General features: G+C 41.1%; 1 protein-coding gene across 3 annotated transcripts in view; it reads right to left on the reverse strand.

Moving 5' to 3' along the window:
* The window catches only part of acsl1a (acyl-CoA synthetase long chain family member 1a), a 31,931-nt gene extending 15,882 nt beyond the window's left edge, over positions 1–16,049 (reverse strand). For 2 of the 3 annotated variants that reach the window (XM_066659819.1, XM_066659821.1), the window contains exons 1-2: positions 16,003–16,049; positions 2,900–3,140 (exon numbers count right to left, since the gene is read on the reverse strand). In XM_066659819.1, coding sequence (XP_066515916.1) covers positions 2,900–3,094 — 195 coding nt within the window. In that variant the 5' untranslated portion in view covers positions 3,095–3,140; positions 16,003–16,049. Of the gene's footprint in view, positions 1–2,899; positions 3,141–15,675; positions 15,748–16,002 lie in introns of those variants that run through there. The other variant, XM_066659820.1, reaches the window with a different exon arrangement.
* Positions 16,050–18,652: the final 2,603 nt, after the last annotated feature.

Consider the following 18,652-nt stretch of genomic DNA (forward strand, 5'->3'; position numbering starts at 1 on the left):
ATCACGTAAAATTTTCAGAAATCAGCCTGTGGTAAAGAAAAATAGTTCTGAACCTCATACATTTTTGCCCAATCCCAATTCATATTTTTTACATCTACCCCTTGTTTAAGTGTCCTCTTGCCCCTTGGAGATGGGTTACATGGTGTAGTGTTTAAAATCTACCCCTACGAAATTCCCCTGGCAATTTAAAATCCTGATTCATCATCAGAAAACAAAAAAGAGCAGCGTTTCATTACCATATGACTAGCAGTGCTCTGTAGTGCTCTGCAGTGATATCAGAGAAGCTGCTGGACTTTAGCACTTCTCGTTTGCCACAGTGTAGTTGCTTCACCATTAAAAGTGGAACTGCAAATTATCTAGTTATTTACTGAGACATTAACTACAATTAATGTTTTATGCTTGTTCTGAAGTAAAGGGACATAATCCACTGAAACTGTATTAAAATAAGGCAATACACTGGTGATCATAGTTTTTAAAGGTGAAAATACAAATACTGACATTGGTTTCTTTGGTCGCGGTGCAGAGTTTCGCTGGTGATTCACAAGGTTGTCATAACCCTCAGTTTGGATTGTGACTGAAAAATCTCTGAATGGCCATGTCCCACTATGAAAGCCCCCATCACTAGGCAACATGGAGAGGTAGAGTATCTTGGGGTAAGGGGTGAAATGGAATTCACCCTTTCCCCTGAATTAATTAATTAATTTTTCCAATGAATATCCCTGGATCCTCAGAATTAAGGGTGTTAAGGTCTGTTATGAGTAACACTACAACCAATACTAACAGATTCCTGGTAAGATTTCCATTTATATAACATTAACAAAACAGTGTTGGGTTCAGTATACTTTATATACACACACCAGCTAAGACGCTGAAGTCCTTATATGGGCATAACAGACTATAGCCTCATGACTTTAGAGGTCTGTTATTTAAGACTTTAGAGGTCTGGTTACTTAATCTGCTCACAAAGCAATGATTGTGAAATTTCTTGTGTGTGAATTTATACATGGGACAATAGTAATGTACAGTGAAATTTCACACATTGTAATAAAATTCCTAGAAAGCAATGAGGGAATGACAAGTTACCAACCGAGTACACCGGCTTCTTTTCTTCTTTTGTGTGTGTGTGTGTAAATCAGAATGTGTGTGTATGAGAGAGAGAGAGGCTGGAGGTGTTGTGGTAAATTTAGACAGGCTGGTGGTTGCCAGGACTTTCTCTGGTGTCTCCATGGCAACCTTAACAATGAACAAGCAATGCTACAAGATTCTCCCTCTTCTTATCAGAGAAAGAGATAGATGTAGAGATAGATAAACAAACTGAAGTGGTCTGCTACTTATCAAACCATGCTGCACACAAACAACATGTTGAAATGAAATTCATGGTAACAACTGTGGAAAATAAAAATAAGATCCTAATCTCTGTAGCTGCCATTCCATTTACAGTGGACAGGATGTACCTGCTGTATAATATAGGGTGGAGCAGACAGCTGTAATCAGGGGTTTGTGTGTTTGTTTCACCAGCCAAGGATTTTCATTTTCATTTCACTAGTATTAGGAGGTGCTACTGCATTTAAGGTGGTATAGAATCACGATAGGATGATGATAGGAAGATTTGCTTATTGCTGTCCCTGACACACACATATGTTCAGAGAAACTGAAATAACAGACAAGAATGGAACGTAAGAGGGAGGAGGAGGAGGAGGATGAAAATTAGGTCAAACTCAATGGCAGAAACAGCTGCATGAGGGACATCCGACTTAGACACATGCTTACATACGCACACACACAAACACCCATACACACTCACACAAACACATCCTTTGTCCTAAAGACAGGAAACCGAGCTATGAGACATTATCAGTGCTCAAGCACAGAGCAGCTCTGTGAACTTTAGCAGTGTATGATCATCTGACACTCTGCCATAGAGGTAACATTCAGACATCCAGCTCTCACACACAAACACACACTCCAGCAGAAGGGTCTAAACATCACTTTAGAGAATTAGAGATTTGCCAACAATTCTTACAACACCACTGTTTCAGCCATTGTAACGTAACTGGACAAACAAATATAAAAGCCTTCCGCATGGTGTACTAGGGTTTGATTCCACACTCAGGCAGTCCTAGATTCCTAACACTACAGCCCCTTTCTCACACATTCACAGTAATCCAAAGTTGTTCCAGGGTTTACCCAGAGTAGATCTACGTGAATATTAACACCTGCAACATTCATGGCAGACTTTACAGTGACTTTATTCTCCTACTGCCCTCGTAGAGAACAGAGCCGCTAATATTCCAGACTACTGCGTGCGCTGCACAGGTGGCGCCTCACACTTAAAGCACATGGCATGTTTTTCACTGAGAGAATGCATCTGATGCAAACAATCTCCAGCTCACTCAGGATAAGAGTGATAAATTCCTTTAATATGAATGTAAAATAAAAGTTTTTGGTGAATCACAGTGGACAACAGAACTGCCCTCCAAAAAGCAGACTGGGATCAATTCCCTGCTTAGGTATGGAGGTCCAGTAACAGTCCTTGAACAAATCTCATAACCCTACATTTGCTTAACCAAGGGTAACATGATTAACATAGAATATCTTGTAAGGTCGCAGTGTTTTCTGTTAAACTGTGGACAATAGACGACATATTTTGTTTCAGTTCTTTGCCCAGGTAAGAAATAATGGGGACCAATAAGACTCCTACATTTGCTTAAAGGAACACTACATAACATTCCTACCTTAAAATTACAGCTTCAAAATTGTGACGGTCCACTGAGCTGTAATAGGGAGAATAGTGCCTCTGTCAGTGCTATTGTGGGCTCTGCACTGCAAAAAGTGCACTATGCAATTTTTGGACGAGGGTAGGCATGTGGCTGTGGATAAGACGTATAAAGGTGCTGACCTCTATCTCCACAGACTGCAGGGTGAGGTCACAGGGGGGCTTCAGGGCTTTGGGTCTCGTGGCGTACCAGTAGGTGGTGATGGCGGCAAACCCCCCCATTCCCATCAGGACATTGGTGGGCAAACTCCGCACATACTGCCTCATGTCGATCAGGTCCGGGATCCGGAACTGCCGCAGCAGGTCCTGAGCCTGCATCGCTTTGCCAGCAGGGGGCGCTTCTCAAAGGAATCAACACAGGAACCTGGAGAATGGAGGAACACATGCACATTAGGATAAGATTTAGTAATTTATTAATTTATACTGTACAGACTGTTATGGACCTGCAGTGGGAGACATAATGAACATCACTGATATTCATATTAGGTAATGGGGCAAATTAGAGTAAATTGTCCACAGGTGTGAGTGACTAGGTGATTGTGTGAAACTGCCCGCAGGTTTGACTGGGTGTATATGTGAAAGCGTCCACTGGTATGAGTGACTGGATGAGCGTATGTCCACAGGCATTAGTGATTGGGTGAATGTGTGAAAGTGTTCACAGGTGTGAGTGACTGGGTGAATGTGTGAAAGTGTTCACAGGTGTGAGTGACTGGGTGAATGTGTGAAAGTGTTTACAGGTGTGAGTGACTGGGTGAATGTGTGAAAGTGTTCACAGGTGTGAGTGACTGGGTGAATGTGTGAAAGTGTTCACAAGTGTGAGTGACTGGGTGAATGTGTGAAAGTGTTCACAAGTGTGAGTGACTGGGTGAATGTGTGAAAGTGTTCACAGGTGTGAGTTACTGGGTGAATGTGTGAAAGTGTTCACAGGTGTGAGTGACTGGGTGAATGTGTGAAAGTGTTCACAGGTGTGAGTGACTGGGTGAATGTGTGAAAGTGTTCACAGGTATGAGTGACTGGGTGAATGTGTGAAAGTGTTCACAAGTGTGAGTGACTGGGTGAATGTGTGAAAGTGTACACAAGTGTGAGTTACTGGGTGAATGTTTGAAAGTGTTCACAGGTGTGAGTGACAGGGTGAATGTGTGAAAGTGTTCACAAGTGTGAGTGACAGGGTGAATGTGTGAAAGTGTTCACAGGTGTGAGTGACTGGGTGAATGTGTGAAAGTGTTCACAGGTGTGAGTGACAGGGTGAATGTGTGAAAGTGTTCACAGGTGTGAGTGACAGGGTGAATGTGTGAAAGTGTTCACAGGTGTGAGTGACTGGGTGAATGTGTGAAAGTGTTCACAGGTGTGAGTGACAGGGTGAATGTGTGAAAGTGTTCACAGGTGTGAGTGACTGGGTGAATGTGTGAAAGTGTTCACAGGTGTGAGTGACTGGGTGAATGTTTGAAAGTGTTCACAGGTGTGAGTGACAGGGTGAATGTGAAACTGTCCATATCATGTTATCATGTCACGCTTCACTCTCTTTAATATAGTTGTCCCGTATTTATCCAGATGTTTAACCGGAAAATCAAGCTTGCAAATGAGTTTGTGTGTTTTGGCAACAAGCCCTGTGCATTTACATCAAGTGCTGACCTCTTCTTCTATGACACACTCTGTGTTAAATCATATAACAGCCAAACAAAACCCGCACCTAACAGCACTGCATCACCCTGCGGGTCAGAACAGGTCCTCAGGTGTGGACAGGAGACAATTATGACCTGACTTCTGTCTGAGACAACAGGGCTAACCCTATTTGTCCACATATGTCCAGGGGTTAGATTTACAAAATGATAGTTTTTAATCATTTTTAAGTATGTTCTTTTCTTAATATTATACATATTTATAAGAACATCTTATTCTTTAAAAATACATGTCCTTATATATTTTCCTAACCTTACGAAAGCCTCCCACTTGTGGTAGAGTTCAGGAAAACCTCTAAAATGACCAGTTTATATCTCTGAATTAATATCAATAATGTGTAATGTAACAAAATGAAAAGTGGAGCCATGTGTTTGGACAGCATTCTCAATGTCAATGATCAGCTTTGTGGATAAAAAGCCCCACCCAGCATTGGGCTGTGGAGCAGTGGTGGAACACCATCCAATATCTTTGGTATGAGTTAGAGTAGTTGTTATCCAGAACTAATCAACTATAGTACCTGACCTCACTAATGCTCCGATGGCTGAATACTATCAGATCCCCACAGAAATGTTCCCACATATACAGTAAATCATTTTCAGGGTGTCAAAAGGCAAAATAGTCCCTGACCAAACATTTCTGACCCACACCTCTCTGTGATTAACCGCAGCAGATCTCAAGGCGAAGGTCAACACTCTCCCGAGGTCAGAGGTAGGAGCCGTTTCTATTGGCTGGTGTTGAAGTTTGGAGTAAAAGGTTATCAGCGAGTTGGCATATCTGCAGCTGTGTGAAGTTTCCAGCTGTTCTGCCAGGTGCTGCGCTAGGGTCACATGGGACCAAGAAAATAAAAGCCAGATGTGACTAGTGAGTCAAGCCCTGGAAACCATACTCGTGACATGAAAATGAGGCCAGATGTATTGAGAACCAAAAAAAAGTTGAATCCATAACCAGGAGATCAAGATGTGTTTATTGTATAAAGTTTATTGTTTAAAGTATAGTTTACTTTTATAAATAATGCATGTTCAAGTCTAATTTTCATTCAAAAATCTTTTTTTTCACTGGCCAAGAAGGCTCACCAACAGCTCTACTTTCTCTGCAAGCTAAGAACAGCAAGAGCTCCCACCCCCATCATGATCACCTTCTACAGTGGGACCATCGAGAGTATCCTGACTAGCTGTTTCACTGTGTGGTACGGGGCCTGCCCAGCATCCTGCCACAGAACCCTCCAGCGTATTGTGAGAACAGCTGAGAAGATCATTGATACTTCTCTCCCCTGCCTTCAGGACTTATACAGCTCCCGCCTCCTACCCTCTGCTTGGCAGGTGATCCCACCCACCCGCTACACAGCTTCTTCAGTCATCAGGGCGAAGACTGCATAGTCTCAGGGCTAGGACCAGCAGACTGAGGGACAGCTCCATCCATAAGGCTGTGAGAATGCTGAACTCTCTCCCTTCTCTGCCCCCCGCACACACTACTCAGCACCTGTCAATTACCACCAATACCCAACTGTGACTTTGAAAATCAGGCAGGCACTCAACCACTTTAACCAGCCTCCAGGCTTCATATCCCTATATTAGCACTACTGTTTACACCGGTCCTGTTTATTTTGGTACTGTCACTTAAGCTCCTCATCAGACCTAACTGTGACTTTCTCAATAGAACCGGTATGCACTTGTTCACTTTATTTAGATGTTATACGATAATCTTGCACTATTGTTTACACTGCCTTGTACATCCATTATCCTACCTCCAAATCAGGTTATTGTCTTCAGTCAGTGTCCCATTGTCTCATGTATGTCTATCAGTAAGCTGCTGGTATCGTATGTCCTGCACTTGTCTTCTATTGTCCTGCACTTGTCTTCTGTTTGTTCACTTTCATATATTTATATACTTAGCTTAGTTGAATTTAATCTATTTTTGTTAAATGTTACTGCATCTTGGAGAGGAGAGTAACGTAATTTCAATCCTTTGTATGTCCTGTACATATGCAGTATTGACAATAAAACTCTCTTGACTTGACTCTTTTGCAAGAATTTTGCCCCTGATTTCATGAAATGATTTGGCCTAAATAGTCACTGCTTCTTAAACAAATGATTAACGCATTAAAATACTAAGCCTCGCCCACTGAATAACGCCTACAACCAACAAAAGCATGAGATCTGTTTGTTTCTCTTTTGCAAATAGAGCTAGCATCAATCAGTCGTAGAGTCTCATGGTTGTCTATTGTGGGAGTGTCGAGGGTCACACCAGATGTCACTCACCTTTGAGATTGCTGAACACAATCGCTAGATTTTGTCATGTCTCCATGTCGTAACTCATTTATTTAATCAATATTTGTTGCTTGATGCTTCCTACAAAATCACAGCTCCCTTGGCTCTGTTTGCCCTCTAGATTAATAAAGCAGATTAAAAGCAAAGAGTGAAGATGTCCAACTCTGTCCAATCACAAGGCTGGACCCATATTTGTGTGAGAGCAGAGCAAAACATTCAACATGTGCAGAGAAAGAGCACCGAGTATAAACTGAGAAAAAAAGAGAACAGAGCAAAAATGGCTAACAACCAGAGCTTCTGCTCCTCGCTCCTCACTGCTGTGCACTAATCGTTTAAAGGAACAGGCACTGAAAATGGCTGTTCTGGACAGTGCTGTTTAGACAGGGGAGGATGCTGTTGTGGGGCTTGTGGGGTTTTGACCAAAGCAGGTCACAGATGTTTCAAATGATGAGTTAAGATCCAAAATTAGTTTTCCCTCATGGAAAAAGGAAGAATATGTCCTCTTTAATTTCAGTCTGGAGTGTTAGAGCTGTAACAAGATGTCAGAGTGTGAGAGGTTCATGGACCTTAGGAGACACACTCATGTAGCAGACCAAGTCTAGCATAGGATGTGTCCAGCAACCAGCAATGTTCCAGCATCTAGTGTAAAGAAGAGTAGAGCCAGAGTGGACAAAAAATGTATCAATGCCCTTCAATGATCACACAGATATGCTCTCTAGTTATCCTGCCCTTCTACCTGACCCATCACACACACACGCGCACGCGCGCACACACACACACAAAACTCCCTCTCCCCCCCAACACACACCACACACTCCCACAGACACACCCTCACACTCGTGACTGAGCTAAAGTTGTTCAGAGTTCTCCTCAAACCAAAGAGGAAATGAAGACATACATTTACTCAACTCATCCCCACACTGTTCCTGCAGGACTGGGAGGCTGTGTGTGTGTTTTGTGGGGGGTGGTGGAGAATGAAACAGGTTACTCCAGGGCAAGGTTTTTTAGACAAGGCCAGAGTCTGTGTGTGTGTGTGTGTGTGTGTGTGTGTGTATGTGTGTGTGTGTGTGTTTCTACTGATGGCGATGGTGGAGTTATGAGTTCCTCAACACTTAAAATAGCACAGCAACAGCCAGTCAAACAGCAGCTCTCTCAATCCCTCTCTCTCTGTCCAAACTATCGCTGTCTTTGACTTTTCTCCCCCTATATCCGTCACTCACTCACTTACTCACACACTCTCTCTCTCTCTCACACACACTATATATATGTATATATATATATATAGTGTGCGTGTTTGTCCGTCTCTTTCCTCAGACTCACCCTCTTTTGTATTCTTCTTCCTCTCTCTTCTCTTCTATAGCCCTTTGTCACTCTCCCCCTCTCTCTCAGACTGACGCTTCCTCAGCGAAGGGCAAAGCAATAAAAACTCCTGGTGTGTGTGTGTGTGTGTGTGTGCATATGCCTGGGTGTGTATATAATGTTTTAAAAATCAGAGTGATCCTGGAATTTCTCAAATAAGAATCCCTGTTCTTATCTGTGTGTGTATGTGTGTATACAGTGTGTGAGCTGTGAATAGCAGCAGAGCGAGTGTTAGCTGATAGTAGCGTGAGTAGAAGCAGTTATAATGAAGCAACTTCCAAGTGTGTGATATTGACCCAACACTGGTCACACACACACAATGCTGGAATTCACACACACAATATATTCTGTGTGACTAAGTTGGTTATCGACACATTCAGTCCCTGCTAATGTAAGTGCGTGTGTGTCCACAAATGTAAAATGCCATGAAGGTCACATGAACGGCTGTATGACACACACACACACACACAAAGAGTGAGAGTGAGAGAGAGAGAGAGAGAGAGAGAGAGAGTGAAAGAAAGGAAGAGACAGAGAGAGTGATTGAAATTATTTGGACGAAAATGGAAAAAGCAGCTTTGTGCAGTATGCAGCTGCTCAGAATGAGAAACGACAGCACACGTGTGTGTGTTTGTAAAAACATGTAGCATTTGACCTGTAGCTCTCTTTTTCTCACACACATTTCTGTGAAGACATTAACTGTCAGCTGTACACACTCATCAGCCATAAAACTAAGCACCTTGCTGTGTTTGATCCACTTGCACCATCATTCAGATTTACCCTCATTTCAGATTCAGCTGCCATTGTGAGCGCAGCACTCATCGACACACACACAACAGACAGTGGGGAGAGTTTGTTGGAAAAGTGACCAAAGGCAAAGCCATGGAAGAATTTAGAACATGACTAAGGCTGACAGCTGTGTGCATGTATGTGTGTGTGCGCGTGTGAGGGTGTGCTGCGTTCAATCAGCCACGTCTCCACTCAGCAAACGTCCACCATTAAATTCCCTTTCTTTCAACCTTTTGATCCATTTTTCGTCCACTTTCTCTCTGGCCCTCCCTCTCCCTCATGGTATTGATATCAGATCATCCAGGGTTACATGAGGTGTGTGTGTGTGTGTGCGTGTGTGTCCTTGTGTTCACATCAGCAGGCAACAAGTCACTAATGTCTCCTCAACTTAGGCAGATTAAGTCACTTCACTTTGTCATTATTCGTTTACATAAAATTACTAGTCTCTAGTCACATATGTCACATGCTAATGTGAACACAGGGTAATACAGGATTTCCTTGAGACCAGGAGTCCTACAGAGAGCCACTAGCATTGCTCTGAGTGAGTAGGATGGCCCTCCCTCTTCCTTCATCACAAGCACAGTGCTAATTAGTGCAATAGTGTGTTAGCTGGCATAGCAGAGTTAGCTTAGCATTCTCCTCCAAGTGTGTAATCTTTATTAGTGCTGAACTAATACAGCAAGTTTAAAAGTTTCTTCACAGTGAAAGCATGTGCTACATATCATCCTGGACTGGAGGTACTGTAGTGGTCGTAGCTAACAGGGAAGTAGTGACCACTGACTTCATACAGGAACATTTCTGAGGAAAGTCTGGGCTAAATATGGGTGGGAAGAAGAACTTGTTGACTTCAACACCACAAATATGTACTTTGTCAAATGTATCCTGCCAAAATATGTCCAGCTGCATGCAAGAATAGAGCAAGAATTATGTGTTGTTAACTAACCATGCATGGCTAAACCCTCCAAAAACTGACCTCAGTAATCTTCCTCAACTTGCTAACATGCTAAACTGCTATTCTCATAGACACCACTCTGTGCTGCTTGTGATTGGGTTGTAAGGGAGGTCTGTAACGTGAGATGTACAATTTAGAAGCAGTGGTTAAAGCACATGGCTAACAGCTGGGAAGCATGTGCTAAAGAGACATTTTCCAGAGCATGTGGTTATCTATCAGCTGCAAAAATAACATGAACCATAGGAAAACGTGTGTATTTTAGAAGCTTAGTAGCCTGATCTGTTGCTGAAAATATTCATAACAATGTCAAACAGGCATTAAAACCCATGAGACTGCCTTGTTTTTTTCCGACCTCTACATGTATACTTCAGAGTTATACTTCCATTCAGGTTCCCACATCATTTCTGCCTACTCTAACTGATAATATTATCATATGCCAAGATCTTACCCCTTTCTCTACAGGTTTCACCAGCATCCAACCAAAACAAACATAGACCTCAGAGCAGGAATCAACCACACCCATAAGTTTCTGTGTTCAATTTAAAAACTGGATAACCTTCCAAACTTCCCAGCTCCTGATTATTTCTGGTTCTCAACTCTGATTAACCTATTGAGTTTCTTGGTTGAGTAGATCAATCAGAGAAAATGTTATTGCTGAATCACTCAATGATGATTTCAAAAAGGTCTTTGTAATTTTGTAAATTTGAGTAACTGATAAACTTGAATCCACATGAACAATGTCTGTATCTACTGGGATTGAGTGACTTCAGGTTGAAATTACAAAGCATTAAATAACGCAGTTACTGGTGATACACCACCTCTAAAATCCAGTAACAAAGAATTTATGACCATATGATGATACTTGAATAAATTCACAAGTTGACAGCAACACTAGTATAATTCACCTTTACAACACTGTGCTGAAGTCAAGGGGGAGGGTGGAGGGATGATCTCCTACCCTTCTACATAGTGCAGTTTCTGCAGTGCTGAGCCCAGTTTGGCAATGACAGTGGCTCTATTCTCCTATTACAGCTCAGTGGAGCACCACAATGATTTTGAAACTAATTTTAAGATGAACATGTTACCTAGCATTGTTTCAACACAGGTAAGTTGCACTGAAATATCTGAAAAATTAGTAAATATTAATGGTAATTTTTGGAAAATTACAGATCATCCAACTACATATCGGCAAACTGAATTTTCCTAGATATAGTATACATTCAGTGTGTTTCCAGTGTGGTATAGCAATGCAAGGTACACACAAAAAGTCATATTTTGTGTGTACCACAACACAGACCTTGTCCTGTGTTTGATTTGTAAACATGTATTTTAAGTTAAGCATTACATTTCTAAAAATACTTTTTTAGTATTTTTTAGATTTTGTAGTAGCCCTTAAGCATTTTCCAGTGGACCCTCCAGTTTGTTTACAGTGCGTGTGTTTTTGTTGTAGCACATTTTTTTTGTAGATGCCCCTGAAGGTCACACACAAGCAGTGGTCAGACAAAACACCCTTTCCAGTAAAAGGAGGTGGTCTTTGGCCATGCTAAGATTCTCTGAAGATACTAGTTACCATCTGAGTGCAGTTAAGCTACAGGTTGTGGCCACAATCTCTTTTCCAAAAGGCACCAATAGCTGTAAAAGCAAACACCACTGTGAAAGCATCATTATACCTTAGTAATAACAGGTGCTGGGTGGGATCGCCTTCAACACACACCAACACCACATCAAAAGATAATAAACAGGAGGAAAAAAATGACAAAGGAGCACAGAGAGAGACCGGACGAACCCATGCAGACAGTGAATGAATAATATGATTAGCATTCACTGTGATAGCAGGACTAACAGAGCCCAGAGGGAATACGTCAGTATAAAAGAAGGGGATATAACTACATCCAGAAATGATGAACACACCGTGGGGCACTACTCCAGTTGAAGGAACGGATACTGGATCAACTCCAAAACACACACTTTTACAGTCCTCCTTGTCCATGTTGTGGAAGTCAACTGAGCGCCTGTTTACATTTTACATTAAAGGAGACATAAGTTATTTTTGCCACCGAAAACTAACCAACGATATTCATGAAAAGTATTATTTATTAATTCATTCTTTCATTCTGTAGCTTTTTCATTCTGATCAAGGTTGTGGTGGGCCCAGAGCTTAATGGCTCTTACTCCCTACAAAGATCACTACAAAGGTAAAGAAATGATCTTCTTCAAAACTGTGCTCAGGTTTGTCCAGTATAGAAGTGTGTCCATGTGCGGAATCTCAACTGTCTAATAGTGAGACATTTGAAAGGCTGTCTGCAAGCAGAAATATACTAATTGATACGTAGTGCACTACACAGGGAGTCAGAAACGATTTGGGATGGTTTCTCCCTGACAACAACCAGTGCATTATATGGAGTCAAACAACAGAAGGAGATGTTAAGAAGTGGCAGCAAATGATCCAATCATCAGCAGAGGAGACAACTGTGTCCCGCAGCTGTTATGATTTGGTCAGAGGAGTTATAAACATGAGTGCGAGATCGGCAGTGTTAAGTGTCAGTTAAGGGAGAAAGAGATTTTAATCTAAAAACATTTTATAGAAAATTCAGAATATATTTGCTCAGCATATGCTCCTCTGCAGTCAGTTTGTGCACTCAAAACTGGTCTAATGTTGTAACGAAGCCCCGGTGTCTGTAAAATGGGTAAAAAAAAACAAACAAAGGGTATTGGTCTAGTACGCTAGGCACGAAGAGACCTCCAAAAGTTGAAAATCACAAAAAGAGATGAGGATATTGCTTTATTCCTGCTCCATATGTGGATAATATTTATTATTTTTGTTTTGTTTCAGATCACCTTAAGTGGAACTGACTCTAAATTCTGGAGAGCTCTAACTGCATGAAAGTAAACACAGAGCAAATGTGCTACAGCAACAATTCAAATTACAAATGAGTGTGTATGGTTATTCAAACAGTGAATAAAAACTTACAGACAAGTTAATCTTCAGCCACGTGCAAAGAACCGTCATTTCTTTCCTCAAACACACACCTTAAAACACCTTAAATGGCGCATAGCTTCTGGTGAACACCAGCTCACCAAAATCATCAATGTTGCCTTTAAGGACAAAGCCTGGCATTTTGATATCTAAACACATACTTAATTTCCACATGTGTTAAATGTCAAGACTGGTATCCAACCACCTCAGAATGTGGATTTGATTGTAAACCAACCTCAGTGTGGCCTGAGGAGGTGGAGTGTTTACACCTGGCTTTCCAGGTGGTCCAGGTGAAACCTGAATGTAAACCAATCACAAATGTGAACAGGCACTGAGGGTAAGTTAATGATTGACAGGGAAAGAGGCAAAAAATGAGGCAAATCACAAGATACAAGGGAGAAGGAGGGAAATAAAATAAAATCTGCCTAATCTCAAACCGCAACTCTGCCAAAATTCCAGACATTCCCATCTGAATACATCTGGTTTTGAGATTAGACAACACTGAGCTCACACAGCATGTATAAACACACACACACACACACACACACACACAGAGAGAGAGAGTGAATTGCTCCTCTCCTTGGAGAGGAGCACTGCCTCCAAACAGTGAATGACAGGTAGTGTGCACTCGTTAGCACTCCTAGCGCCACTCTTTCAGTAATGTATTAAGAAAGCCCTGCTTTAACATTGTAGATGAAGCTTGTTGCCAAGCAACAGACTCTCTCTTATCTCTCTTAGAAAATCAGGAAGAAGCAACCATGCAAAGCAGATCTTCTCAGGTATTTGTCCAAGGATTTTGCCAAGTCTGAACAACTACGGCTTCCACCTATTCCTGAGTTAGACAATCACACTGTAGTCACTTGCTCCTGTCACGCTGCTTATTCACAAAAGAAAACAGGAAAGAATAATATGCTTCGGCTTCATTCAATCTATCACATGCAAGCAACATGGTGGAGAATGTAAACACAGAGGCCGATCAAGCTTCTTGAGCAGATTGTACAAAAGAGAAATGCGTCTGTGGCCATGTTCGGACTTGAAGATGGCATTGAACATGAAGTCAAACACGGACAAAAAAAAAAAAACAAAAAAAACACAATTTAAATTTTATACCACAGTTAATGTTTAACGGAGTGCACAATCACACACCATTATAAAAAAATAGCTGTAATCAAGATAAACTGTCCAATTAATCACAATATAGATTTGTGCTCATTCGCCCAGCACTACATACATTATAACCCTAACCTCAGCTTGTGCGACACTGTTTGTATATTAGCGACAATATTTCTTCAGTACTACAAATACTCAATTCAGATCTCCATCTTCCCTAGATTAGCACATTAAACTGATGTGTAGAGCTTCGCTGTCGCATGTGGTGGAGCTCATTCTCGGCTTCCGAGGCTCTGAATGGAATCAAGGGAAATTTCCTACCGCTGCAGGGGTCTGGCCCTTCTCACTTTCTCTGCTTATGTAATATGAGTTCTCCATGTTAGTCCTGTTCTAATGGAGACCTGCACCTGTCGCTGTGCCTTTTCAATGTCAGCACCACCTCAGAGAAGCTGTGTAGGCAACAGAAAGATTCCTATTAAGACAACTCTTTTATTATCAGTGGCCTGTGACCTCTGCCACATTAATAATATAGCACTGGTGCAATTTTAGCACTGTGAAAAGTCAATGACCACATTGCCTTCGCTTCATTTAAAGAGAATTAGCAGTTAAGCACCAGCTATTCATATTTCAAAAGTTAATAAATGAGAGTTAATTTCTGAAATCTATCAAGAAAATAGGACTCTTAACAACTGTTGAAGACTTGCCCCCCCCATCCCCATTAGATAAACAGTACAAAGAGGACCAACATCCTGAGGTCAACAGGCAAGACCTGGAGCTACAACACCATAATCAAGTGGGCCACATTGTCTCCTCGTCAAGTTTGGTTCTACCGCAGCTAATTAACCAACAATAGCAGCACTTTGCCTTTCCAAACAAAGCTAAATGGGCAGCCCCTCTCCTTTCATATCAGACGCCACCCAATTCCTGCCATGCCCAGCCCTCTTCACTTGGATGCCTTTATCTCCTATCTCTGCAAATACATGAAAACTCTACAGGAAATGTTCAGCTAATACAAGAGCTAAACTAATACATATCAAACAGTGTAATAGATAGAGATCGCGGTTAGAAAACTACTTACATTTCCATAAATTCTAAAGCCATTAGGACCAGTTGCTAGTCCATGTAGCAAAGGACCAAACTTCATGTTTGACACGTCCTTCTTGCTGTCTGTAGTGAACTGGCCACAACGGGGTAACACTCAGTTTGACTGGCTTCATTCAGTCATCTACTGCCTTATTAAGAAATTAGCTGTGCATGATCTGTACTCTTGTCATGACATTGATCAAAAAATGATCATGGATCTGGACAGAACCATTACCCAGTCAGGGTCCAGACCACGGGTCAGTGCATGTTGAAGCCTTCAATACAAAAAACTTTGAGTTGTGATCTGAATTACAGAACACTGTGGAATATATTGAAGTTAATTCTCATAATCATCTGGCAACATTCATCATCATTTTACAAGAGGCTCCAAGGTGACAGCAACCCTGCAACAACCTGCTGCTCAGATGAGGCCAAAGGGGGTTGACCCTCCAGATATCGCAAAAGGAGACTGTTCCAAGAGTAAAGAATGTGATTTGTAGAGTATGGAAACTTCACAAATTAAAGCACTTTCCCCTAAAGCTGTGAAGCAACAGATGAGCCACTATCTCTGACTTTACATCTACAAGTGGGACATTGGCCCAACGTTGGAGGTAGGTGTGTCTAACAGAGTTTAACACAGCGGCACCACGTCAGAGAATCATCCACCACCCAAATCATAGCCTACCTGCTCTGGTTGCCCTGACTATTGAAGGGAAGGGTGAAAGGGGGCTAACGCGTATAAGCATTCAGAGCAACAAATACAGGACTATGAATGTAGAACTACAAGGGGACTGTGAGGGAAGAAACAGGGAGGTGGTTTTAATGTTGTGGCGGGTCTGTGTATGAGGTCTTATTAAGGTGGTATGAATCAGTCAACATCATTAAGCGCTGTAATCATTAAAAGCTGTGTTTGTCTTGTTTGCTGCCTTATTTTTAAACGCAGTCTAAACTCGGTATGAGGTTATGAAAGGGATGAGGTTTTTAAAAAGAGGAGAAAATTAAAAGTACTGACCTGAAAACAGGCGACGCTACTCTGAACACAGCTGCAGCTCTTTACACACAGACAGCACGGGGTTTCTTTCCCAACCCGTTTACAGACAAGCCCCGCCCACCCGCAATGTGGTTGGTTGCTTTAGCCCCGCCCACGGCTCTGCCTGTAAACGGGTAGAAATATCACGGGCCATAAGTTTGTGGACACCTGGTTTTTTGGGGGGTGTGTGTTTTTTTCCCTTTTATAATCTAAAATGAGGGCCTTTAATGGAAGGGTTCTGGGGAGACTTTTCACTAGACTGCTGTGACATTCGGACACTCAGCAGAGACTCCAAACTCAGCCTAAATGTAGTCAATATGGATGGAGCACCAATCATTTCTAGAGAACGCAGTTAATTTGTGAATATAGCCTCAGTGAGGTTATATTTCACAGTGCTCTGGCGCCCTCTAGCGGATTCCAGTCGCCAGTTGTATAAATGAATTAAAAGTACAGTCACTCACTTCTCCCATGATTCGTCTTTACGTTATGAAACATAACACATATTAAACTGACACCTAGTGAACAGTAGTGCATTTATCAGAGATTTTCAACTAAACCTGTAACAAAATATAGCAGCCCCAATGTGGGAGACCTGCTCCGTGGAGCAAAATAAACGATTGGTTCAAAGACATTTTATTTTGATTCTTCATCTCCCAGGAGATGGAATTGTACAAACAAATGTAAATAATAATAATAATAATAATAATAATAATAATTAACAGCAACATTTGTAAATATTGTTGGCTATTTTTTTTGTTGGTAGAAATGACAGACTGCAACTTTAATTGTCTACAAGTTTAATTCCAAAACCCCACTCAAGTTTTACAGTGCAGGAATGAGTATTAAAATGAGATGCATGTTTGGGAGTCAGAAATGTGTATTAACAAAAAACAAAATCCTTAAAAAACACATAAAAATGTCTCATGTCTCTAAGACTGACCAATGTAAATGAGCTGGCTGACATATATATATATATATATATATATATATATATATATATATAGAGAGAGAGAGAGAGAGAGAGAGAGAGAGAGAGAGAGAGAGAGAGGGAGAGAGAGAGAGTTATCCACTTTAGTTTTGAAAAAGTGATGCGAATTAAGTTGTCTATATTTCATTTACTCATGAATGTCATGTCCAGCCTATTAATATTATTCATTATAATTCCAATCATAAGTAGCACTACAGCACCGCACTGTTGTGTTTGAAAAGTGTAAAGAAATGAGGCCTTATTGCTCCCAAGCGTCTGTGTCTATTTGTTTGGTTCTGGGGGTCATCGCGGGTCACTGGATCTCACAGGACGACAGACCGCCTGGAGACAGACACGCTGCTAAACATCAGCACACAACCAGATAAAGCTCACAGTGCAACACACAATACACTTTACATTTATTTACTTGCATCATTTACATGTGCATGTGTGTGTGTGCATGTCTATTATGTGTCCAAAAAACAGAAAACATTTTTATATGGTGGGCATCATTTAAACACACAAGCCCAATTTTATATTGCTGAAAAATGCTCCATAAATGATGCATGAAATAAAAGTATATTTTGTACTTATACTTATATAATACATTTTAAATATTTTGTGCAATATCCACAGCAAATTGACCAGGGGTGCCCAAATTTTTGCACACAGCTGTGGTAGATGTAATTAATATATATATAGTTTGTAATGTATAATATTTTCAATGAATACATATATGTGATGCTGCCTTGACTTGAGGTGTAAGCTCCACGCGGTGGCGCTGTAGCATTAAGCATTACACATGAACTCGGTTACACTGACTACATCATCTTTTTGGCATTTCTACTCATAAGAATTTCCTATTCCACCTTAAATGCTGCCGTAGATACACATCATGTCGCCTGTGAGTGCTGTATTATTTAGCTTGGAATGGATCATTTTACGTGTGTCTACTTAACATGTAGTGGAGTAGGACTGTATGAGGGTTCAGGATATTCATCATTATCATCATAGATTGATCAATATAGACTAGAAATGTGTGTGTGTGTGTGTGTGTGTGTTAAAATACTACAAATTTAAAACTGTAAAAACCCTACATTAACATGGCTGATTTAAAACTCAGAAGTGATTCACTTTCTGTTAGATCTTCCGGATTTTATCCTAGAGGAACTCAAAGATGTTAAACCTCCTGCGTAGGGATAAGATGGAACTCTTAACAACCGTGCAACATTCCACATCAGATAAACAGCATTCAAAACTTCCATCTTTGTGAGGTCAGGAGAAAACATAAGTTATACTCTCACTCTGGACCTGCATAAAATCCACAGAAAGCAAAAAACTGTTTATCTCAAAGGATGTGTAGCTGGAGAGAAGAAACCCTCACTGAGAAAAGAAAACAAAAGACACAAAAGAAGAAACTGAAGAAATTCAGAGTCTACATTTTATTTAGGATCACTTGGAGTGAAAGAAATACAACATACTATCAACTTCTCAGACCGAATTGTGGAGGTGTGGCATAATATCTCCGATTTATGTGCAGAGAAACAAATCTGTACATGTTTTTTGCAATATATATTTTATAAGTAAAAAACCAGGGAATACGTATAATAAATAAGACTTTGCTGTAGCTCCGCCCACAGTGCCTAAAGCTGTGAGAATGTTGTA

This window comes from Hoplias malabaricus, chromosome 2 (assembly GCF_029633855.1).
Source record: "Hoplias malabaricus isolate fHopMal1 chromosome 2, fHopMal1.hap1, whole genome shotgun sequence".
Classification (NCBI taxonomy): domain Eukaryota; kingdom Metazoa; phylum Chordata; class Actinopteri; order Characiformes; family Erythrinidae; genus Hoplias; species Hoplias malabaricus.